This window comes from Mytilus trossulus, chromosome 10 (assembly GCF_036588685.1).
Source record: "Mytilus trossulus isolate FHL-02 chromosome 10, PNRI_Mtr1.1.1.hap1, whole genome shotgun sequence".
NCBI lineage: Eukaryota > Metazoa > Mollusca > Bivalvia > Mytilida > Mytilidae > Mytilus > Mytilus trossulus.
Genome location: NC_086382.1, coordinates 76,701,779 through 76,728,070, shown reverse-complemented (window position 1 = coordinate 76,728,070; position 26,292 = coordinate 76,701,779). Strand labels below are relative to the sequence as shown.

At 32.5% G+C, this 26,292-nt stretch overlaps 1 protein-coding gene across 1 annotated transcript; it reads right to left on the bottom strand.

The window, feature by feature from the left end:
• Positions 1 to 1,307: 1,307 nt before the first annotated feature.
• On the bottom strand, positions 1,308 to 25,842 carry LOC134688585 (armadillo repeat-containing protein 2-like). Its single transcript, XM_063549392.1, has 21 exons — positions 25,745 to 25,842; positions 23,299 to 23,550; positions 21,816 to 21,888; positions 20,898 to 20,933; positions 19,847 to 20,021; positions 17,802 to 17,991; positions 17,420 to 17,499; positions 16,337 to 16,438; positions 15,611 to 15,786; positions 14,537 to 14,639; positions 13,984 to 14,156; positions 12,068 to 12,118; positions 11,458 to 11,603; positions 10,884 to 10,983; positions 8,663 to 8,803; positions 8,285 to 8,462; positions 7,717 to 7,839; positions 7,125 to 7,238; positions 6,386 to 6,518; positions 5,353 to 5,513; positions 1,308 to 4,633 (listed from the first exon to the last, which is right to left on the bottom strand). The coding sequence occupies exons 2-21, from the start codon at positions 23,511 to 23,513 to the stop codon at positions 4,467 to 4,469; spliced, it is 2,637 nt and encodes an 878-aa protein (XP_063405462.1). The 5' UTR covers positions 23,514 to 23,550; positions 25,745 to 25,842; the 3' UTR covers positions 1,308 to 4,466.
• Between the last annotated feature and the right edge of the window lie 450 nt (positions 25,843 to 26,292).

Genomic DNA, 26,292 nt, shown 5'->3' with positions numbered 1-26,292 from the left:
ACATGTATTACTAGATTGATGTGTCAGAAGTTTAGTATAACCAACACTGAAGAGTACTTCATATCTTAATGTCTTATCATAAATATCAATCAATTACATAAAAAGTGGGTTTGTTTTTCACCATGTTCAGTATAAAACGTACGAACAACGATAATTTATTTATCAGGAAATTTTATAACATATTGTTTATCATGTTTATGTTTCAATATAAAACAATTTATACATGTTATTTGTTATGTTGTTTAAAGTGGTGTGTGTCCAAACCTAGCCAATCTTCATGATCTTAGTGGCCCATAAGTCTGTCAGTGTTCAGAGCCCCTACCCCCTCAGTCTATATGTCAACTTGTCTGTTGAATGACTACTTATGCTGTGATTCTTTTACTATGGAATGTGACCTCCACTTGTTTCCAAATTATATGTGATATTTTATTTCCTTCATCAAGCTAGTGGCCATCCAGTTTGTAGCTTTACTGCAGGTTGTTTTCTTTATTGGATTGTTCTTTAAGACATATAGTCTAGGAAGATAAAAGTGTAAACATAAAATGTGCCGTTGGTTTTCCCATTTGAATGGTTTTCCACTAGTAATTTTGGGGCCCTTTATAGCTTGTTGTTCGGTGTGAGCCAATGCTCCCTATTGAAGGCTGTACATTGACCTATAATGGTTTACTTTTTTTTAAATTGTTATTTGGATGGAGAGTTGTCTCATTGACACACACACACCACATCTTCCTATATCTAAAGTAACAATGTCTGTACCACATGTTATTCTATTATGTGAATGTCTTAAGGGGGAACTCTCCATCGATATGGTTATACCATACAGCAGGTTATTTTGGCAGGGTGTAAATTTTCGCTTATTTTCAGGGATAGAACAAAATCGCCAAAATAAATTCTGCCAATTTTAAGTGTAGATGCAAAGGTATTGATAAAATTTCTGAATCCACTTAAATAATAACGGCCAAAATATTTCGTATACATATTTCAATGAAAATCACGAAATTTTACACCCACGAAAATAACCCATTATTTGGTCATATGTCTGAATGTCTGCTGATCAAAGGATCATAATCTGAGAAAAATGCACCAACTGGGTGCTACACTAAATGGTGAACATTCTCAATGTATACACAACCATTGTTAAAGTTTGAAGGCTTTAGGAAGAAATCAAAAAGGAGTTTATTTTACAAGTTAGACACATGTTTCATCATCCACAAAATTTACCCTTTGTGCTACCAAGCCTATCACCAAGAACAATCAGGTATCATAAAACACATATGACATAAGATCAAAATAAAACAACACACAAATATTTTCCAATTTTATTCTGCTTCTCCAAAGCAGTATTATAGTTATACATTGTGGAATGTTAACTCTGTGAGCAACTAAATAAAAACAATCATAGCAAGTATACACTAAAACATAACACTTCAATATGTATATCACTCATACACATACATCATGTACATGGGGAGGAAACATGGAATTCTTAATATTAAATGCAGACAGTAGTTTTGAATTTACAGTATTTTTGTCACTTTTATAAACACATTTTTGTTAGATCTTTTTGCAATCAGTTTAGAAACAAATGCCCAACTTGAGGTATCTACATACTTTTGTGATTGAAATTTTTGATCATCAATGTCATGTTTTCAACTTGACAAATTAATTTTAAAAAAAAGGTAACAAAAGTTCTTTAAATACATGTGAAAATGAAACAATGTTTAGAATGTTAAAATTATGTTCGAGTAGCATGTGCAATTTTCAAAAAAGATGAACTACATGTACTTAGGCCACTTGGCCAGAATCACCCCGTAAAAGCTGAACAACATGTTTTATCTTTAATAGACTGAATTGACAACATAATATAAAACTTAAAATGATCAAAAATATTTTATTTATTATTTAGAATTTTAGACTACCATTACACATCTTTTTTTTTTTGATAATCAACATATCAATTCCACACAATGTGCAACTATTTGTGTCAAAATTCTTTATGAAGTCCCTAGGTGAGAATCTAATATTCATTTAACGTGAGCTTTGAACTGATCATTCATTGTAACAAATCAATTACAACAGAAAATCGAGCAAATTATTCAGAAGCTTAGATGGATACCTATTATTTTCATTATTTTGAGAGAAAGCTTTTGTTTATTGTTAACAATAATAATGAAATATAATACAACTAACATATATTGTATTGGAAGAATCCCACAAAAGTGAATTCAAATGGCAATTTGCAATGATGAGATAATTTTCTTTATATATTTCAATAGAAATATACAATTTAGATGAGGAACATATTGAATATTAAAATCCTTTACAATCTCCTTTATTCATCTGATAAATCTCTATCACTATACAACAAAGATGTTTAATAATTAATGGCAGGTTTGTAAGAGATTTCCCTATTAAATCTGTCTATATTATATCTACATTCTAATTTATCAGTATGTTATAACTGTATAACATCAAATGGCACAGTTGACATACTAATTACAAATTAATTTGGTTTGACCAGTTAGTACAGTTTGTCTGAAAGTTGAAACATCCTTATATTAACTTTGAAGGACTTCAGAGTTCTTTAGAAAAAAAAATGTAGACTCTTATGCAGTCAATATATATACCAAAGAAATCCTCTCTTATATATAGCCAACCTTGAATTTAAAGATGAGGTGCAATCCATAGTTTTTCATGCTGACTTTACATACAAAGAGCTTTATATGGCTATAACATACAATAGGCAATGTGTAGTAGTCTACTTGGTTTAATTTGATCAGCACCAAGGGAGTTCAATTGATGACATTATAAAATTGACCTGTATGAAATAAACAAATGATGGATGTATATATGATGTTGGACTAAAATTTAAGGGCAGTGAGAAGATGTTTGGGCATATTTCTATAGATACATCTTGGGGAATTTTTCACAAACTACAGATTTTGAGTTATAACAACATTTATACTAAGTCCAGATAATTATCATTTTTTCGAAATTTTACAAATATAATTTTAGTCACATTTCACCTGGCTGACATTTGTCTGTTAACTAACAAAATACTGAACAAAGTGTATGTGTTCCGACACAAATTGGTTTAACATCTATGTACTACTACTAAAGGTGCATGTTCTTGGTTTTTTGTTCTTCATAAAAATTTACAATGTATCTATACAATGTTTATAAATAAAATTTCTATACATATATGTACATAATAGAATAAATAGTTTTATATGTGCTACATATATATTATGTACAAATAACAAGATGGTAAAAATACTGATTTATAAAAAAATAAACAACAACTTATCACTCAAACTACAACAAAGAAAAAACTTACAACTAGTATAGGTTCTTTCACACTGCATCTTGGCAAACAATATGAACTGCAATAACCGTAATAGGTTCATACACACTAAATCTTGGCAACTAATAAGCAGGCATCTACAGGAAACATTGCCAGTTAAGGTGAGTGGAATTTTTAAATTTCTGTAAATTCTTATAAATCTTGGCTGTCATTTTGCTTTGGTTATGGGAACAATAAGTGGGCTGGGGAAGCTATTTTCTATAAGAAAGTAATATAATAACTCACTCATTGTTTGCAACATCAACCCAGAAACAAAATGTTACCAGAAAATGCCACACATCACCATAAACCTCTTCATGGTTAGGCAAGACTTTTACTAATGTCTAATTTAGTTTCACTGTTGAAATCGAAAATAAACAAATTAGACACAATAGTTTCAATGAATTTACAATCAATTCTATAATTACTTGTCTCATGAGTTCTTGCACTCTTTAATAGAGAGCTTGATGAGTTGATTTATGGAATGAACGAAATTTTTGTCATACATCTTGTATTATTCACATAGATGTTACCTACAATGTCCCTACTGTCACCAAACAGTATTTCAGTACACAAATTAAGCACTTATATTATAACATTACCTTTGTCTACAACAATGTTACATATGTTAATCATTCACAAGAGGATTTATCTCAATTAAATTATAAAGATTTCTAGATAGAATGCAATCTTTTATAAAGATGCTATATCAGGTAATGTTTTTATGACTACAAAATTGGTTAAAAATCTACCAGCACTACATCCTTAGTCATGTGAGAAGCTACCCTTGATGTGACTTCAGCAATTATGATATACACAGCAGTGCTTGGAAACTTTGACTTTTTACTGTAGTGGTCTCATTTTCTTTATCTACTCTTTTAAGACAAACATGTCTCTTGATCTAATTCAAAATATGGTGTTTGCAGCAACTTGAGAGATATTTTTCAAACAAGAAATATTTGAAAATAACAAATACCAGTAATTTAGTCCAATAAAATCCTGTTCTGAATGATGACACACAACTGACTTTAAGTCTTTACTTCTATGTAAACAGTGATATAAATAAAATGGACGGTTTCTTTAAAAGCTGAACACATTAACATGGTTTGAAACAGATTATTTATCACGATTCTGAGGGACTCTCGATTGGTTCTAAGTCTGAGGAGTAAGATTCCATTCTCTGTAGTAACTGTGTAGCAACAGGACAGAAGTCTTCAGACCAGGTATCGTGGAAAAAATGTTTCATCTCCTCATCTTCTTCGTCTAAGTCCTCAAATGCACATTCTCTGTCTGTAAATACAAAATATATTCATAATGAATATCATCTCAATTAAGGTGGTACCCAAAACTTTCACTAAAATTAATTTGGCTTGTTTAATTTTCATAAAATTTTGACAAAGTATTTACTTCGACCCTTTGACAAAAATATAAAAAATTTAAAACATTTGCACCAACCATTTTATCAGAAAAATTACACTGGTTATATAGCAGTTTGACAAACACTTATTTTGATCATTGAGAAGCTTAATATTCCCTTTACAACAAACATAATTAAAACGTTTAGCTGATTTTACAGAGTTATCTCCCTGTAGTGTTAGGTACCACCTTAAACAAATTAAATTTTCATGGTTTATGTCCCACTTTTGAAAATGGAGATGAAGTTTTCTGATCTTTTGAAATACCAGTAACTAAACTGTTTGAATAGTTTTATACTAGTAATTTGGGGGGCTCTATATAGCTTACTGTTCGGTGTGTGTCAAGGCTCCTTGTTGAACACTGTACTTTGACCTATTACGTTTTGTCTTTTACAATTTGTGACTTTGATGGAGAGTTGTCTCATTGACATTTATACCCCATCTTCTTATTTCTATGTATTAGGCATTTATAATATAAATTCTTGACTTTATAAGCTATATGATCTGACTGTTTTTTTCTTTACTATACATATCTGTTTTCAAAGACAATGCAGGGTTTTCCTTGTATAACACAAAAATGCATACTTAATTTACCTAATAATTCTAACAAAACATCATTTAAATCTTTAGATTCCTGTTCCCCAAAACATGAGTTAGTACTGGTTATCTTAACACTGTAATTCCACAAGATTTGACACACCATACTGGCTAACTCCCAGTCTGTTTTGGCAAAATCTCTTAATACTTCTACTAATCTGAAATTATAAAAGAGTCATTCATGTATAATGTACGATCAAGTTAGGTAAATAAAGTATAGACACACTTTCTTGTATAAAATCAAAGTCAAAATTATAGCTTTACCAATCCTAAATACTTTCTGATTTAATAGCTTCAGCAGAATCAATTTTTGACTTTTATCAATGTCCTCATTTAAATTTATTGAACATCTTATTTATGTCTAATGATGTCTTTTGATTTTTAATCCTGTTCTCTTTCTGTCTTATTGATATTTAAAATCCTATCCTGTCTTATTTACTGATTCTTTCATCCCTGAAAACCTATCATTAGTCTTATATTTCATTACATTAACTCACGATTTTTTTTAATTCTGACAATGACCAATTTTCTCACCATTAACTATGTTAACAACATACTTATATTCATCAAAGTTGTACATAAATCGATGCAAGTTTGTTGCGTTTGGTAAAGTATGTATGTTTATGCTATTTACAGATAGGTCTGTTTGATTGGATAAACAAAGTATGCAGGTAGAATTTCATGCATGGGTGGTTTGATAGTAGTTAAAGTCATTTGAGTCATTGCAGTCAAGTGTTCTAGAGGCTTTTTTCCAAATAAATAATTTAAAAAAATATTTGTTTACAGATTGATAATCCAAGATGAGTCGCAAATATTGATGTGCTAGATAGAGACGGACAATTTTCACACTTCTCATTGATATAAAATGAATTACGTGTACTTTTTATCTGAATAAAAATGCACTTGACTTTTGCAAGTGGCTACTCCCAAGTGAGAGTTTTGTGTTATATTGATAAATGTGTTATGCTCCGTTGAGGTTAGGAATTAGAACATAACTTAAGTTTAATGACTCTTATATCATAACACTTACTTTGCAATGCCGCCATCTTTTTTTAATACTGATCTATTCTCATCGTCCACCATAAAGTTGATAAGAACACCACATGCTATGTAAACCACTTCTCTGTTTCCAGAATCTAACATTGTTATCATCATCTGATCAACTGGAAATACAAGCAAACATTAATAAAAAATAACCAAATTTTTATCAATATACTTCGTAGTTTGGATTACATGTATTTCAATTATTGCTTTTTCGTCTGTTTAAACTTTGATCTTTAGTGTGATCATTTTTCATATCACAATACTCTATCTTTAACACAACTATTTATCATACAGAGACAATTTGATTTCCTCAATCATCAAATGTACTTGAGGTTGTTGTTTCAAACTTTTTATAGCATATTTTTACAAATAAATTATTGTTCGCATCCCAGTTTGTGCCTCTTTTTTCTTGAGAAAAGGTTTGTTAAGTGTTACATATTTGTTTTTCATTCATTTTTATATAAATGAGGCCGTTAGTTGTCTTGCTTAAAATTGTTTTACAGTGTCATATCGGGGCCTTTTATAGCTGTCTATGCTGTATGGACTTTGCTCATTGTTGTAGGCCGTACGGTGACCTATAGTTGTTAATATCTGTGTCATTTTGGTCTTAGTTGACAGTTTTCTCAATGGCAATAATACAACATCTTTTTTTCTATTGAACCACAAAGTGTTACCTGGATTTGTTATTTCAGTGACATGGCAATCATATAATTACTTTAATTTACCTTTATTTTCCACCAGATAGTCTCTGACACATTTTTGTCGAGTAAGATTTCCGAAAACTCTAGATGACTCAACCATAGCCTCCATATTATCAGCTAGTACCATTTTTAGTAAAACTAAAATGATCAATATCAGCTATAGTAAACCACTGTTTAGGATAATTAAATTTTCAATCTATTGGATTTTAGTACAAATATAAAGACAAACAAATACTTCTAGGAGAGCTTTTCAACTATTTAATTCTGTGTGTCTGTCATAAATCAGGAGCTTGTGATTCAATGGTTGTCCTATGATGCTTCATATCATATTTTGTTTTTTCATTCTTTATTGTGTGCATTATTAGGCCATTAGTTTTCTCCTTTGCACTGTTTTACAATTATCATTTTGGGTCTTTTTAGAACTGACACTGCAGAATGGGTTTTGCTTCTTGTTGAAGGCCAAACGTTGATCTATAATTGTTAATTTCTATGAATCTTACTCTTCTTGTTGAAGGCCAAACGTTGATCTATAATTGTTAATTTCTATGAATCTTACTCTTCTTGTTGAAGGCCAAACGTTGATCTATAATTGTTAATTTCTATGAATCCTACTCACCCTCTATAATTCTCATTTGCTGATCTGTTATTGCACTAGTTTTTGTGTTGTAAAAAGATAAATTATTTATAGTAGCCACAGTATTAAGTGATAACTCTTCACTAGACTGTACATCTTTACATTCTGAAATAGAATCAAAAATATTTAATAGGTATTCTAAGCAGTTCACTAATGTGAGTTTTGTGTCTTAATGTTATTTTCAGGGTTTTTGACATTTTAGATTTTTCAGCTCTTTTTACCTTGTATATCATTGTAAATTTTAACGGATTTCTACAATAAACTTTATATATATATGAAGTGAAAAAGTAATTGTATTACTTTCCAACTTTTTCTGCAATAAACTATACCAGATATAGAGGAGTATAGTGCTCACAAACATGTTAAACTCAGCCATATCTAGAGTGTGCCTGTCCCAGGTTATTCAGTGTTTGTGATTGGTCGTTGTCCCCCATATTTGTTTTTTGTTTAGTGTTGTAGTACAAAGAAACCTGTTGAGTACTTACCTAATATATTAAGTAAAAGTTCATTGGTACATTCTTCAATCTTATTAAAACTGATGAGAACTTACCTAATATATTAAGTAAAAGTTCCACAAATTGTTGATTTGATGCTAATACTGGTCCCACCATTTCATTGATGGACATGTTAGCAACTACCCGTACAGTTTTAATTAGCACATCTTCACAGTCGTTGCCTTTACTGCTATCCTGTTTACTGGTCTCTTTCTCTTTTTCCCTTGATTTTATCTACAGAATATAAGTAAACAAGAAATGAAATTGGTTAAGTATATAATTTTATAATTCTGCTTTTTTTTTAAAATTCTGATCATTTTTCAGAGGTAACTTTTGCTTCTCAAACCTCTGAATTTTAAAGGCAGTCATAAATGCTCTTTACTTCCATATATAACCCCAAAAAAATGTATGCTCTTTAAACCAAACCTACATACCTTGATATCTCGATCTAAATAATATTTCATTATAGCTAATAAAGCATCCATTGATTTGTTCTCCTGAAAAAGGCGAAGTCTGGCATCGTCATTCTTAGCTGTCATGTTACCCAATATAAAACACACTCGTACAACAACATCCTGAAAAACAAGTATTCTAATATAAATATAATATAATTCTACAGAGCTCCAGATAAGAATTCACAAATTGGGGTTTTTACCCACCATTTTCTTAAGTAATTGGGTGATAAAGTTTTTTAATTGCATTATCAATTCCAATTCACCCCTCAAGTGAATATCAAATTGGGTTTTTCACCACTAAGCTCCTTAATGTATTAGGTTTCATCAACACAATATTGAATATTTAGGCAATATCAACCTCAGATGTTTTTAATCTTAAATAGGATTCTTTCTTTGTATATGTGCTAGCCGCTGTTATTGCGTTTATTCACTAACGAGCAATTGTAGTTTTTTTTTGTCCCGTATCAAACCTTTTGCCAGTTTTGTATTTTCTCACAACTTATATAAACTGTAAAAACGGATATGTATATTCACAGGCACTTGTCTTAGAATATTTTTCCCTATATAAAGTTGTACCTTTATATATTATAACAAATTCTGAGACGAGTGCCTGTGTGTGTATTCGCTCATTAACCGTAAAATGAAGAAAAAAAATGTATATATATATAAACGACTCTAATTATACTTGAATGTTTTTGTTTTATTCAATTTACATAAATCTGGGTTAAGTTGTCCCTTATTAGAACTTTTGCTTTCCGATGCTCTCCAACTACATATTATGTCATAATTGATTTGGCCTTTCACTTTTTTCAAACTGATTTCGTTTTTGACGAAACCCGTGTTTATTAGTAATGTTCTCGTTAAGGTATGCAAACACGCCCATGGTTCGATGGACGCTTTCTAAAAACACTGGTTGAGTCTTGTAATCATCATAACTTTCCTTCAGCTATTCAAAAGAAGCTGAACACATTTTTCTATTCAAAATTTTTACCGGACATTCACTTTCGTTTTAATTCAATGTTTGTTATAATAAATCCCGAGCAATTCGAAAAATATATGATAAAATGATGCACGCTAATTGGATAAACGCAGAGAAGATCAAAATGTTTTCAAAAACACGTGTACCTTTTGAGCAAAGGAAAATTCCAACAGGGACCCATTTCAGCTAATAGACCACTTTCGAGTTCATCCGTCACCGGAAAAAACTCGTCAATTATATGCGCCTTTATCACCGTCATTTGTGCATTTAGGGGCGTCGTCACTTCCCTTCCAATGTTGAGCGAGTGGTTGGAAAACTTTAATTCTATATTGTACGATGTATTCGGCAAATTGAATTCTCTAAATTGACAATCAACACTGCTGTCATTAGGGAATTGTCAGTAAGTACCTACAGAGCAACCATTATTTCTAGTTTATCCTGCACAAAGACGATCACTAAAACGCTTGATGAACGTAAATAGTGCAGGGATACAGGCGACCCCCTCTATCTGGTAAATGACGTCATAAAGGCGTACATAATTGCGAGTTTTTGACGGTGACGGATGAACTCGAAAGTGGTCTATTGATACAGGGATCTATTTTTAGAACGAAAGGACAAATCCAATAATAAATATTATAAAAATAGATTTACGCGAGTACTGTAAACAGATAAGGGAAAATAATGCAAACGGTAGCCAATAAAAGGGTTGAGATCTCATGGTTTTGGCATATTATTGGGTTTTCCTTTGAATTAATTGGGTTATTGAACCCTGCAATGGGCAATTGCATTGGGTTTTTTATTATTTGTATTGCGTGATCACGCAAATATGCAGCTTATCTGGAGCTCTGAATTCTATGACTGCTTCTTATTAGATATTATAAAAACACATAAATTGTTTGCCTTCATGGTGATCATCAAAAAAATGTTTTGAGAGATGTTATATTGCAATGTTCTTGACCATGCTTTCAAACTGCTTATGTAATGTCATGGTTACCACACAATGAACTTCACTTCCTTGGATAAACTTGTAATATCTTCTATGTTAAAATTTTCATTTAATTACAGTCTCCTCTTTAATCTTTTAGTTTAACAGCTGTTAAAATTGACACTTTATCTTCTTGCCAGCCATTATTACAAAACCAAAAATTCAATGTTAAATCTTTTTCTAATTTCGTTTTGTGTGTTCTGTAACCATGGTAACAAGACTTAAATAAAACTTACTGCTTTGTGTTGCTGTTTGTTGAGTAGATGGATGAAAGACTTGTACGCTGACGGCTGTGTAATTAGAGCCATACAACAGTCTGTATGTAACGTCACTTTACTGAAATACAATAGAAAATAAATCACAGTTGTATCATACACTTAAATTGAAATCAGATAAAACAGAGTTTAGTGTAGAGGAAAGCTTCCCTTAGATGTCTTGGGAAACACAGCACAAAAAACTTCCAAAAATGATGTCAATCAGAGAGCATATAACTACTGTTTATTATTGCGATATGCTTAGGGAACAACTACTTTTGGTTGCTGGTCCAGTTGAAGACAAAAATCTGGAAAAATCGCAAATTCAGTATTCTTGAGACTTCCATACTTAGATCAGTCTCTATTCAGCACTTTTGAGTTCCAATGTGTTCACTTGGATCCATTCTACATGCATACAGTGAGACAAATTTTTCAGCATATCTAAGTCTTCCAGGTCAAGAAATATGACGAAAAATAATCAAAATTGAAGCTTTTTGTACCTGATGACAACCTTTGTTTATCTACTATGGATAAACCATCAATATAACAAACCTACCTGAATATACGTGATATATTTAACATGAGATCTCCATCAGCAGTATATGTGTCTATAACATAACATAAAGATTCCAGCCCTTTACTGTTCAATAACCTTTCCCTACTAGAACTGGCATCAGCTAGGTTTCTCATGGCTGCAGTTAACTGAAAAATATATATGTCTTTCTTCTAAATCCTTAATGTCAAATGGGTAATTCATAGAAATCAAGAATATTTGACCAGTCAGAAATCAACTTCTTGAAGAAGCTGGTCTGGAATTTCTCTAATGGAAAAATACTTTTGACATGTAATTTTCTTGTTTTGATGTCACATGGATGTGTGAAATAAGTTGCTTATTTTTTTAAAAAGGAAATTGCAGAGTCTGACAAATGTTTAACAGATTTACCAGGAATGTCATAACATTCGATGATTTTACTTGTTAATGTTAACATTTCTGTTTTTTGTCTATGTGTAATAATTATGTTTGTCCCTCGTGTTTTAGACACTGTCTTTCTTGCTTTTCTTATGGTTTTCGCTACCATTCCTATTGCCTTGTCAAACAAAAGGGAATTTTTAATTTTTAATTTTTTTTTTAGTGATTTTCAATTCTAATGACCTACAATACTTACTTGAACTAATATATGTCCTAACTGGTCATTTGGTTTGGAATTTTCTCTGTTCTGAAAAACAAAATTTTATTGGGAAAAATTAACATGGAGCTCAGTAGCCCAAGAATTGGGCAAGCTGGACCTTTAAATTTATAAGTTGAAAAAAAATTCACAGTGGTGATAGTTGATTTTTTTCATATCATCAGAGGTTTGGCACCAGAATTGAAAATGCTTAGTCTTTTTTCTGACTATAAATGGTTGAAGTATTTGGAATAGTTTTTTTATCACTTTTATTTAAATTATTTTTTGTTTTTTGTTATTAACTAATTTCTTTCTTCTGATTGGTTTTGTAACCATAAGCCCTGATACTGTATATGTTCAATGTTTAGGTCTAAATTAAACAAGAGTGCACACACTGAAATGTTTCGCCTTCTTTACTAATCATTGATATTATGTTGACAGACCTAAATATAAAGCTTTATCACAACTGTCACATAAACTCAACATTAACCAAAGAAAACTAAACATTGATCAATGAACCATGAAAATGAGGTCAAGGTCAGATGAATCATGCCAGGCAGACAAGTACATCTAACAATTCTTCAATACAACAAATATAGTTGACTTATTGCTAATAGATTAAGAAAAACAGACCAAAACACAAACACTTAACACTAAGCAATGGACCGTGAAAATGAGGTCACGGTCAGATAAAACCTGGGTAACAGATATATAGATCATAAAATATTTCCTTACACCAAATATAGTTGACTACGGTAATGCATAAAGTATTAGAAAATTAGACCAAAACTCCAAAAAATTAACTTTGACCACTAAACCATGAAAATGAGGTCAAGGTCAGATGACACCTGTCAGCTAGACATGTACACCTTACAATCATTCCATACACCAAATATAGTAGACCTACTGCATATAGTATAAGAAAAACAGGCCAAAACACAAAAACTTAACTATAACAACTGAACCATGAAAATGAGGTCAAGGTCAGATGACACCTGCCAGTTGGACATGTACACCTTACAGTACTTCCATACACCAAATATATTAGCCCTATTGCTTATAGTATCTCAGATATGGACTTTACCACCAAAACCTAACCTTGTTCACTGATCCATGAAATGAGGTCGAGGTCAAGTGAAAACTGTCTGATGGGCATGAGGACCTTGCAAGGTACACACATACCAAATATAGTTATCCAATTACTTATAATAAGAGAGCATTTAACATTACAAAAAATCTTAACTTTTTTTTCAAGTAGTCACTGAACCTTGAAAATGAGGTCAAGGACATTGGACATGTGACTGATGGAAATTTCGTAACATGAGGCATCTATATACAAAGTATGAAGCATCCAGGTCTTCTACCTTCTAAAATATAAAGCCTTAAAGAAGTGAGCTAACACCGCCGCTGTAGCCGCCGCCAGATCACTATCCCTATATGGAGCTTTCTGCAACAAAAGTTGCAGGCTCGACAAAAATTGTTTGCTTCCCCAATCCCGAACCTGGGTAGGTATGTAGGGAAATAATTTTAATTTTTCCAAAAAGCTGGAACAATATTGGTCGATCTGGCAAGCCTGAAAATTGGAAATGTATAGAATAATATTGACTTAAATTTGACAATAAAATTTTGAGTCAGAGTGTTTTTACAGGTTTGGTAGGGATTGGGGAAACAAACAATATTTTATTTTAGGCCTTATTCATCACTGTCAATATCAAAATTAGCTAATGCATTTTTGTAACTATATGCACAGATATTATTTAAGCTTTGTTTTTATTAATTCTTGGATAATTCTAATCAGGGCCTTATTAGTGTATATACTTACTGTTTTATTTATCCCTATCAATAAGTTAGCTAATTTCCTTATTCTACCCTTTAGTCATTGTAATCAGGGTCCATGTTACAGTATATATACTTACTGTTTTATTTATGCCAATCAATAAGTTAGCTAATGCCTCTATGCAATCCTTTTTGACTAGTTCTTTGACTATTTTGGTATTTCCTGTCATAAACTTGATGGCCCCAACACAGTATATTAAAGCCTCGGAGGATGACACAGGGTCTGTGTTCCTAACAGTCTCTAATAATAAATCTAAAAAACAAAAGAATGAAAATTTACCAACAGTGTATGTTAAAGATAAATTTTAACATCCCTTTAAAATTTTGTTGTAATGTAATATGAGACTTTTCTCTTCCCACTTGTCAATGTAATAAAAAGAATAACTAATCAAAAAATAATTCAAATAGTCAAAAGTATTCAAATCATGATCAAACAACAATTATCTTATGAATATTTTTCTTTATTTGAATTATTGGACTTGTTGTTCTATAATAATTTGAAAGGCCTTCATAGTTATACCATATTAGTGATTCTGAAGATCAATAATATCGCTTTTAACACATCCCTACTTCTTTTCACAAATGTTATCACAAATGCAAATTTAAGAAGGAATATTGAATCGGATAACTTACCTAAAATATCCCCTCTGAGAAACTGTGGATCATTCTTCTCATTTCTACTGACTTTGAATACAAGTTTACATACACTGGTTAAATTATTTCCACTAACTTTAAACTGAAACAGAAAATTATAAATCATAAATTCACTGCATTTTTTTCCAAAGAAAACTTTAATACATATGTTAACTTACCTAAAAGATTGATGTAATTCATTCTTCAAACCTTTCTTTGGTTAGAATGACCTCTTTTCTGCTCACTAGTGTGCTTGTGTGTTATTTTTCATTATATATAATCAAGATTCTAACATGACGTCCTTCAAGCGCTTTGAGTACACACCCGTGGTAAAATTTGAATATATTGCATGGGCTGTTCCGATCGTACTCCCACTTCATGTTTTTTTATGAATGAGTTTCGCGACCTCATAAAACGATGACGTTAGAATATGAGCATTTTACGGGAAAATACACGCTTTTAAACCCAAAATCATCACAACATGGAAACGTAAACAAACGGTTCTTAAATGTGTTATAAGCCACATCTTTTGAAACATTTAAGACATATAAGTCAATTATCATTTAAATTAATCAAAAACTATCTATATATGTTATTTTAAATAGTTTAAGCATGTCACTAATTCAGTTTGCTCCGTTCTTTTACGCCAATTTGATAGTGCGTTCATTTATGGGAATGGAACATATTTGCCTACACCTGGAGCACTTCGATCCAAAAGAATTGTCGTATTAGACCTATTAGAATCGAAATAATTCATGGGGGCTTGAATATATCTAGATTTTACCACGGGTTGTCCCTTTATGCCGATATTGTACCCCTCGCTATCGCTCAGGGTAAAATATTTGTCATAAAGGGCCAACCCGTGGTAAAATCACAATATATTCAAGCCCCCATGAAACATTAAACCAAAAGGCTGTACAGTGACCTATAGCTGTTTATTTCTGTGTCATTTGGTCTCTTGTGAGGAGTTGTCTCATTGCCATTTATACCACATCTCCTTTCTTATATAAAATCCTGTTTAAATTCAACTATATATGTGTTGAAATCTTTCATATCTATATTATATTGACCTACACTTAATATCAGTCTAGCAAGTCGCAGTAATACTTTAGGGTCATCCAAATCTAATATTTTGAAAATAGTTTTTAATATGACTGAACGTCGTTTACAATTCTTGCCCAGTAAGTTTTCTTTCAGCAGTATGGCATAAAGTTCATCTGTAAATTTAACCACATGGTCTGCCTCTTTCTCTGTTAATAAAAAAAATAATTACAAAATATAGTGTATTGTTGATTTTTGTACTATTTATAGTAATTTTAATTTCCGGTTAACCAGCAAAGACTAAATCATATTTTTTTAGTGCGTTAATATGTACATAAATAAGAATCTTGATTGATTTTTGAACATTCTTATACTAATTACAATAAAATAGACAATCAAGTTTGGTCAGTTTTGTAGCATTCGATTAACAATGCAACTTGAAAACAGTCCCAACCTTTCCATTCATTTGCACGAGGTCGATTTCTATGCGACACAGCTTACATATAGAGGAATTATTTCTTTAAAAAAAGAAGCATTATAATCTATCAATTTAATTTTTAATTTGGTTTATGATAAAACTATCTATTGACACAAAATCTAGTAGAGTCTTTTAAAAGACAATCTTTACAAGTACACAAGGAAAATAATGTATGTTTACCATATGACATCAGACCAAACAAAGTATGGAACTAGACTTACTTTTAGCCGAGACAGTCATTTTCTCCAGCAGAGGAGCTATGTGATCTGTATAAGACTTACTTTTAGCGGAGACAGTCATTTTCTCCAGCAGGGGAGCTATGTGATCAGTATAAAATGAAGCTTCCTCAGGTGTTTCTTCAACTTCTCTTTTACCAGCACTACCTGTAATTATATATATACATTGTTATCTCACTTGAAAACAAGAATGTGTCCCAAGTACATGGTTGCCCTCCGCACTATCATTTTCTATGTTCAGTGGACAGTGAAAATAGGATAAAATCTGTAATTGTGACAGATGGACAAACGAACAGACGCACAGACCAGAAAATATAATGCCCATAAATGGGGCATTAAAATATACACATTGTCAAGACAAATTTCGTGGCTGTCGAGTTTATCGTTTTATTGTGATCTTGAAAAAGCTGGACAGAACGAAACAATTTTGGTGTTAAATGCTTCATCAATTTTTGTTTGTTTACAAAAACAAGAAATCAGATATTTTGGTAACTTGTGTAGCTTATTTGTCATGTTTAAATTTTATTTGTACCACGGAAATAACTGAAGATCACTGAAGTTTGGACAACAACATTTACGCCATCTCATCATGCTAGTCTGTTGATCTTTACATTGTAAAGCAAATTTCCTAAATATCACAGGTACATTTAAAAGTCTAAATATCACAATGAATGATCACATTTATAGTGGAAAAGTTCTGTCTATAGGTTTTCACTTTATAAATGCAACTGCTTCACATCTTTTTTTTCCATCATGTTCATAGATATTTTGTTTTGTTTACCTACTGGTTTCCCAATATTTCAATGTTTCATCTTGTAGAAAAAAAACTTGGGAATGTAACCAGTATAGCATCTAATGGATAGCAGTTAAATTGAATTCTGATGAAGACCCAACATGAAGGGTAGTACAGAATTTTAGTATAAGTCTAAACTCTCAGATGTTCAAAGCATATAAATGTTGAAAATATGTCACACAGACCTGTGTTTTGACATTTGAATAAAATAAAAGTGCATATCAACTTTCCATCTATAAGATATAATATTACATGGTAAAAGTGCCACAGATTTAGTTGTAACAGGAGTTCCTATGGGTAATTGTCTATATTACAGAAGTGCCTAATTGACTTACCAGTTCTGCCAGTACTCCCAGCACTGGATGTTCTTTTACTTCCACCACTCCCAACTCTACTCTCTTCTCTACTGCCAGCACTGAAAAAGACAAAAATCAAAATATTAAACACTGAGAAAAAATTGTAAATGGCGACTGCTGAAATTGTTAAATTTTTGTTTACACATTTAGTTTTGTTCAAAGTGTATCAGGTTCATATTTTTATGGTTTCCTCATATACCTTTCCTTTTCTGAAACACATTTATACAGGACAACAGAAGGACATCACTGTTGGATGCTTTCTGATGCTGTAAAATAACTTGAAATAATGTTCACTGTTTCCTCTAGGTATATACATATGCCCATGACTCTAATCATGCAATAAATAATAAATATAATTTACCTTCTGGGAGGACTCCTAACAGCTGCAGAGCTAGGTGCTCTGTGTGGCATTTCTTTGCCATCTCCCTCTCCCCTCTCTTCTAGAGGTAAAGGTTGTGTTTCATCTCGACCCTCTACTGGAGTTCTCTCCCTTGGACCACTGTTTACTCTCTTAGGGGCTTCAGAATCTGGAGATTTTACTTGTTTTGACGCTACAATTATAAAACAATCAAAAATTAAAATAGACACTACACTTATAAAACAATTAAAAATTAAAATAGACACTACAATTATAAAACAATTAAAAATTAAAATAAACACTACAATAATAAAACAATTAAAAATTAAAAATAAACAGAGCTATACTGAGCCAGTCCCATGTATGTGCTTTTTAATTATATCTATGTGTGATGTATTTTTGTCTCTTAAGGAAGAAAGTTTTTAGGGCAGAATTAACTTTGAAAAGGACAGAAGTTGGGTGCTCTCTGATGTCCCCCCTCCAACACACACACACTCATATTGTCTCTTAAGGAAGTAAGTTTTTAGGGCAGATTTTTAATTTGAAAAGAACAGGAGTTTGGTGTACTCTGATGTCCCCCCCTCCAACACATACACACTAACATTGTCTCTTAAAGAAGTAGGTGTTTATGGCAGATCTTTTATAGTGTGATCTTTTGTTTTACAACTTCTATAAATTAGGAAGATTAAGAGGTTGACATATTGCGTATATAAATGTGTCTGTTGGATAAGCAAGTCAGCTGACCTGTAAGAGCAATCATTATACTACACTCAAGTTAAGTTATAATAATACTTTATTTCTGTAAGCAAATACAGCTTATTGGATTTTAAGTAAGTTATGATGTTTTGAAGTTAATACAATTATTATATAAAGATTGTTTGACTATTATGGACTTAGTTTTGACTGATCTAGACTAACAGTCATTGAGTGTTGAGGTTTTGACTGTTCTAGACTAACGGTCATTAAGTGATGAGGTTTTGACTGTTCTAGACTTACGGTTAGTGAGTGATGGGGTTTTGACTGTTCTAGACTTACTGACAGTGAGTGATGAGGTTTTGACTGTTTTAGACTTACAATCAGTGAGTGATGAGGTTTTGACTGTTCTAGACTTACGGTCAGTGAGTGATGGGGTTTTGACTGTTCTAGACTTACAATCAGTGAGTGATGAGGTTTTGACTGTTCTAGACTTACGGTCAGCGAGTGATGAGGGTTTGACTATTCTAGACTTACGGTCAGTGAGTGATGGGTTTTTTACTGATCTACACTTACAGTCATTGAGTTAGGAGGGTTTGACTGTTCTAGACTTACGGTCAGTGAGTGATGAGGGTTTGACTGTTTTAGACTAACAGTCAGTGAGTGATGAGGTTTTGACTGTTCTAGACTTACTGTCAGTGAGTGATGAGGTTTTGACTGTTTTAGACTTACAATCAGTGAGTGATTAGGTTTTGTCTGTTCTAGACTTACGGTCAGCGAGTGATGATGTTTTGACTGTTCTAGACTTAGGGTCAGCGAGTGATGAGGTTTTGACTGATATAGACTAACAGTCAGTGGTGTAGTGGTTAGTGCATCGGACTACTAACACAAAGGTTCCTGGTTCGATTCCCGTTTGGGATGGAAATTTCAGGAACTCAATTTTCGGCTCTCCCTTGACACCATCTGCGAGTATGGTCTTGAGGAAACGATGATAGTCCGTCGGAAAGGGACGATAAATGGCTGACCCGTGTTAAGAGATAGCCACATCTCTTGCACGTTAAAGACACCCTTGTAGATTTCGAAAAAGAGTAGGCTAATGCCGCTACAAGGCAGCACTCGCACCCGCAAAGTGGAAAGGGATTAATATAAGTTGCAAAAACTTGTTTCCCAATCCACTATAAATAAATATGTTTAAACTAGGTCAGTGAGTGATGAGGTTTTGACTGATATAGACTTACAGTCAGTGAGTGATGAGGTTTTGACGGTTCTAGACTTACGGTCAGTGAGTGATGAGACTTTGACTGTTCTAAACCTACGGTCAGTGAGTGATGAGGTTTTGACTGATCTAAACTTACGGTCAGTGAGTGATGAGGTTTTGACTGTTTTAGTTGACTCCTCCACACTATTTCCAGAGTAAAGTCGACTGTTCCTGGTATATTTTCTCTGTGTTTTATTAGGGTCTGTAGGAGGTTTTGGAGGTAGGGGACTAGATGTACTCTCTGAACTGTCCAAGTCTAGAATCTGTGGGGTCTGAAAAGTAGAACATTTTATTATCATACATACATCAATAGACTAAAGATTCAATGGCTGGGTAGCAATTCTGATTAGAAATTTAAATACTGATTAATGATGCAATGAGTACTTTCTTGCATAAATGATACAGAAAGTCAAATCAAATGAGTAATAGGGCCATACAAGTATTATATTTTGACTTCACAGGCTTTCTAAAAACCTTACATATTACACAAATATAATTTTTATCCATGTAAAGTGAAGATTTACAGACTTTCTCGTCTAGTTCTAAAATAAGTACAAAATAAATTGTTCACATATTGTTTTTGTTTCCTATGGAACTTTAATAATTCTGGTAAATATTTCAGTTTGTCACAAAACAACTTGTTTGAGTGAATCAGGTGGTAGTGTATTTAGCAGTCAATGGTTGATGAGAAATATGAAAATAGACTGAATATGTACTGAAGGACGCCTCCGGGTGCGGGAATTTCTCGCTACATTGAAGACGCTGTTGGTGACCTTCTGCTGTTGTGTTTTTTTATTTGGTCGGGTTGTTGTCTCTTTGACACATTCCCCATTTCCATTCTCAATTTTATCAATATGTACTGTATTGATATCACTAAAGTTATCTAGAAATTCTTATGTAGGTAGATTTTACTTTACCAATCAACCACAATTTGGTATTTCCAATCAAAAGTCCTTAGGGACTCAAAAATCATTTCATATATAACAATTGTATTCGAATGCTTTAAACTAATGCAATCAAAAGATAAACTTCTGTTTTTTTTCCAACTGTGGAGGCAAAAAAAATACATCATAAGAACTATAAGGGATTGGCAGAATTTTAATACACCTGAGCCACATATATTAACATAAAGAACACTGAATGCTTACTTCTTCAGGAAAAGACGTAGATATAAGACCAGGCTTCTGAAAATGTAAGATGTCATGTGAAGGATGTGATCAAGAAAAAGTCAACTGATTCATTCCTGTTATACATTTACATAAAAAGTCAATGTTCAAATTTAATTTCATTTATTTTTTTCTTACAAAGTTTATACTGCTAACTCTTTCTCTTCTTGTTATTAATAATTCAAATCAGAATACCAACTTCCATTTATAAAATAAATGTGAAACTTTTGATGATAATCAGGAATTCATCATAATAAGAAAAGAGTGTATATATTCACATGCTTGTTATTATCAGTATGAAGAAACAAATATAGATAGCAGAGTTGTATGATAGATTTTTTATATTTTCAAATAACATTGTTGCTAGAAACACAATCAGTTGTTGAGTTGGTACATGTTCAATCCTATACAATTAGGATAATGTTGGTGTGATCTGTTTCCTATGATGTCATCATTTTAATTTTTAATTTTACACATTCACTTTCTGAACTACTTTTGTTTGGATGAGCATAAAATGTTAGCATGTTCAAATCCAATTTTCTAACTTTTATACTTGTAGCTTCTGGAGAAATTTTTAGAAATCAGACAAAATAAAGTTAGTCTAAGGGGTAACATGACCAAATAAAGGATTACTATATTTTAAACAGAACGTGTGTCTGCAGGTGCATGTACATGTAAAATGTTACGTCCTGATATAACTCAATTTTTTGTTATATATGAATGTTTCACAATTTTTTTTACGAAAAACCTGATTTTTCACCTATTTTTAACACAACATCATGTACGTCCACAGATTGTGTTTACATTGTACATGTACATTTTATATAAAGAAAAGCATGCATGGAAAGCTCACAAGAAAATGTGCATCAATATATAGGTAACATTTCACCATAAACTCACATGGTCCAATGGTATTAACCTGGCCCCTGAAACAGGTCTGGATTCTGGTCCATCAAAATGTTTGGATGAAAGGCTAAAACAAAATAGAATTCGTTTCATGACTCATACAATCTTACAAAATGTATTTTCCAGAAAACATTGATTTTTTATGAAAACATATAGATATATTTTCTATATTCACTAACAGAAACTATTCCCCCTCTATCATATTTATAATTCTGGAGTTCAACCTGGGTTGTAGGTTCCTAATGTTATATCCTATAATTCTAGAGTTCAACCTGGGTTGTAGGTTTCTTATGTTATATCTTAATACTTTTGAGCTATTGTTAACTGTTGTTGGGTCCTTTTGATCATTTTATAGTTTTGTTGATTGTTGTTGGGTCCTTTTGATCATTTTATACTTTGTTGATTGTTGTTGTCTTTCCATGACTTTTCATTGCCTCCTTGATATCATCCCCTTATCTTTAACATTACATAGCTTTAGGTGATTTATGAAAAGGACATAAAATATAAATATAAATTGACTGTTCCTTTGGTATCTTTCGTCCCTCTTTTACATACAGTTACTTGCAAAACTCCATTAATATATGAAAATTCCAAAACAACATAAACAAAAAAAAGGAGGATTTGTTCATTGTTATAGAGAAATGAGGAAATATTACACAAAGTAGGGAGTAAACGCCCGTTATCATACATCATGTACATGTAGGAAAATTAAATCCACACTGTAGGGGACACAACTCCATTTTCATAGAAATTTTGTATCATTCAACATTAAAGTTTAACCAGTAATACTAATTGGACTGTCACTGATATTAGTATTATTATTACTTTTTCAATAGACCCGTCTAATAAGATCTATAGATTGCAGGAATGCTTGATCTTATAACAAGTAATTAATAGTAAACTTTGTAACTCTATTCCGGAAAAAAAGTATGAGGGTGTTGGAAGGCAGTTTTTGTCAGCACCCGCACCCAGACAATTGTAATTCAGAATTATAGTGCATTATAGTGTGAAAAGTTGCTCTGATACCCATTACCCAAGTATTATTAATACAATGTGCCTTCCAAACCCCCCCCCCCCCCCCCCCATCTAAGAGAAAAGTTCCTAAATATGATTATATGAAGATGAGACATTAAAGTGGTACCTAACACTACAGGGAGATAACTCTGTAAATCAGCAGAACGTTTTAATGATGTTGTGTTTTTAAGGGAATATCAAGCTTCTCAACGATCAAAATAAGTTTTTTGTCAAACTGCTATATAACCAGTGTAATTTTTCTGATTAAACGCTTGGTCTAAATTTTTTGAGATTTTTATATTTTCATCAAAGGGTCAAAGTAAATACTTCTTCAAAATTTTGAGAAAATTAAACAATTCAAATTAATTCTAGTTCAGGTGTTGGGTACCACCTTATATCACCTGAATGCACCAGGTGGTCGTGACATGACAGTTTACATGATCAAGATAAGATATTAAATCACCTGAATGCACTGGGGGGTCTAGAATCTGGATTTCTACATGTTGTCGTGGGAAACAGACTTCGACGTTCATCTCTCGGAGTAAATGGCCTCTTTGTTGGAAGTGACCTTGGGTTTTTTATACTTCTCTTAGCATCACTTATTATTTCTGATGGTGTTGGTACATTTTTAGGAGGAATATAAAATGGTCTCTCTGGTTTGTTCTTCTTCTGATCCATTGCTGTTGGAGTTTGTGATTCAAGTCATTATTTCGTCCTGAAACATAAACACCATATATATTAAATCAAACTATTAATGCTCTTAGTTGTGACTGACTGTGTCAACCATCTTATATCAAATCAAATTATTAACGCTCTTGGTTGAGACTGACTGTGTCCACTTTGGATTTATCTTAAGAACTTTTCTTTTTGATCATTTTGGCAAGTTAAAGATTCACCCTTAGGCTAGATCTTTTATGAACTGTGACAACTAATATGACTAACACGGCTAATCTCACCAAATTACCCAACATTTTCAAATATTTTAATATGCATTTGCATTCCATTAATTTTATATTTAATCCTTTGGCGAAAAGAAACATAAATTTAAGGAATATATTGTGAACAGGTGATAAATAAGGGGAAATTACTCATTTTGTTGATAGACACAAATTATGTTGTATGACCTAAGGTAATTGGTGTTAATTTACAATGTGTTTAACACTAAAGTTGTTCAGAGAAGACATGCACTTAATGGGTTACTTAATTTGACAGTTTGCATAGGTAGCTGAACTTCATATGAATTTACTGGTATTTCAAGGGTAGAAATTGCCAATTGCTGCACCCTGTTCAATCTTAGTAGCTGGAACACTGATCATGAAGGTACTCCCAATTTATGGCCCACTAAATTTAACTGGATCTGAGAAGAAAAAAAACAACAACACTTTTTTTAGAACTGATTTTGGTTACCAGTGGCAGTGTAAGGCTAGTTGGTTAACAAGAGTGGGTCGAGTCACAGTGTGGAGCCTTCAAACAGAGATTCAAATTGTCTATTCATGAAGTAATATTTCACCATAGTCAGCTGAAAATAATTTACCAAGGAAAAGTCTAAAGACAACTATTGGTACTAAATGAAAGACAATACAACTCTATTTTTGGAGCACTACAGAGTACAAGAGCAGCTTTTAACCAGAATCAAGTAGACCCTACACGCCAGCTCTGCAACTTAAGAGTCAGAAACACTAGAGCACTTTATCTTCAATTGTAGCGCTTTATCATCTATATGCATGTCTTTCCTGCTTGAATATGATAATCTGCTTAAAATTTCTGTGTGTACTAAGTGTTCCACCAATAATAAAACAGTAGATACACTATGTATTCTGAACCCAAGTGCTGTATTTTGTGGTTGTGATTTTAAATGTAACTGTAAGCAAAAACTAAACCTGCTTGAACACCTCGTAGACTGCTTTTCTTTGCACGTAGCCAGAAATAACATTCTGAACACTTTGCCTAGTAGCAATAGAAAGGGTTTAAGGGCAGCCCCCCCTCTGTTAATTACTGTTCCTTAACAAATACAAGAAAAGAATACAAGAAGAAGATACTCCAATACTTCACTTGCCTGTTGTCATCCATCATCGACATTTTTTGCAATTTCCGTTTATACTGTTCAAATTTGTCGAAAAATCCTCCATATAGTGAATATAGTTTATTCATATTTTATAATTGGGCCGGATCGACTTGGGGCCGGAACGACCGGATACCCAAAGGAATAGACCACTTTCGAGTTCATCCGTCACCGTCAAAAACTCGTCAATTATACACACTTTTATGACGTCATTTACCAGATGGAGGGGCTCGCCTGTATCCCTGCACTATTTACGTTCATCAAGCGTCTTAGTGATCGTCTTTGTGCAGGATAAACTAGAAATAATGGTTGCTCTGTAGGTACTTACTGACATTTCCCTAATGACAACAGTGTTGATTGTCAATTTTGAGAATTCAATTTGCCGAATAATTCGTACAATATAGAATTAAAGTTTTCCAACCACTCGCTCAACATTGGAAGGGAAGTGACGACGCCCCTAAACGCACAAATGACGGTGATAAAGGCGCGTATAATTGACGAGTTTTTTCCGGTGACGGATGAACTAGAAAGTGGTCTATTACTACAAGCCAAGAGGGCAAGAATTAAAAAAAAGAAGTAAAATATCTTAGTGTGTACAATATATTACTTTACCTCAAAATAAGTAAAGAAAAGACCCTTGTAAAAGTAAGAGATTGGTCCCAACCTGATGAAACAAGTACCTGTATCTGTGACAGGCCGTGTCTGTGTCAAGAAAAAGAAATTCTTTAAACAAGATTTGTGCTATTGTTATGGTACAGTTCATTTCTTCGGATTTTGACGTGTAGTAACAAACACCTTTTTAAAGATATGTTGATTTTATAATAGACCTATATGACTTTAATTTTACCTAAGATAATTTCAAAAGGCGAATCCAAGGAATGTTTGGGTTCACAACCATCACGCATGCGCAATGCTCTACCGGAAACACAAATAGAGAGGGTACACCTAAAATATGGATTGCTATATCTGAAAGCATCTGAAAGTTTGTCGTACAGCTTGATAATTAAAAAAAATCGCAAAAAGTCGGATATCATGAAAAAAAAGAAGAGAAGACCAATTAAGCAAGATTTAGATTGATACATGAGCTACTTTGAATACCAACTAACCAAGCCAATAATCAATTATGTCCCTACATAAATAAACCCAAACGCACAAGATAAAGAAATACAAAAAGCCCTTATTGAAGTCCTAATGTCACACTCGATCTCTCAGATCCATGAAACGCCAACAAGAGGTGAAAATCTACTGGACATAGTGTTAACCACCAACCCATCACTAATCAAAACATCAACAAATGCTCCAGGTATATCTGACCACGACATGATCATAACAGACTGTGATACAAAACCACACTACCAGAGTATACGGCCACGTAAATGCTACATTTACTCGAAA

Coding starts and splice junctions, on each gene's coding strand:
- LOC134688585 (XM_063549392.1), bottom strand. CDS start 23,513: ATGGATCAGAAGAAGAACAAACCAGAGAGACCATTTTATATTCCTCCT. Junction 17,992..19,846: donor AACCTCATCACTCACTGACC/GTAAGTTTAGAT, acceptor TTATAATTGTAG/CGTCAAAACAAGTAAAATCT. Junction 7,239..7,716: donor GCAAATGAGAATTATAGAGG/GTGAGTAGGATT, acceptor TGATCATTTTAG/TTTTACTAAAAATGGTACTA.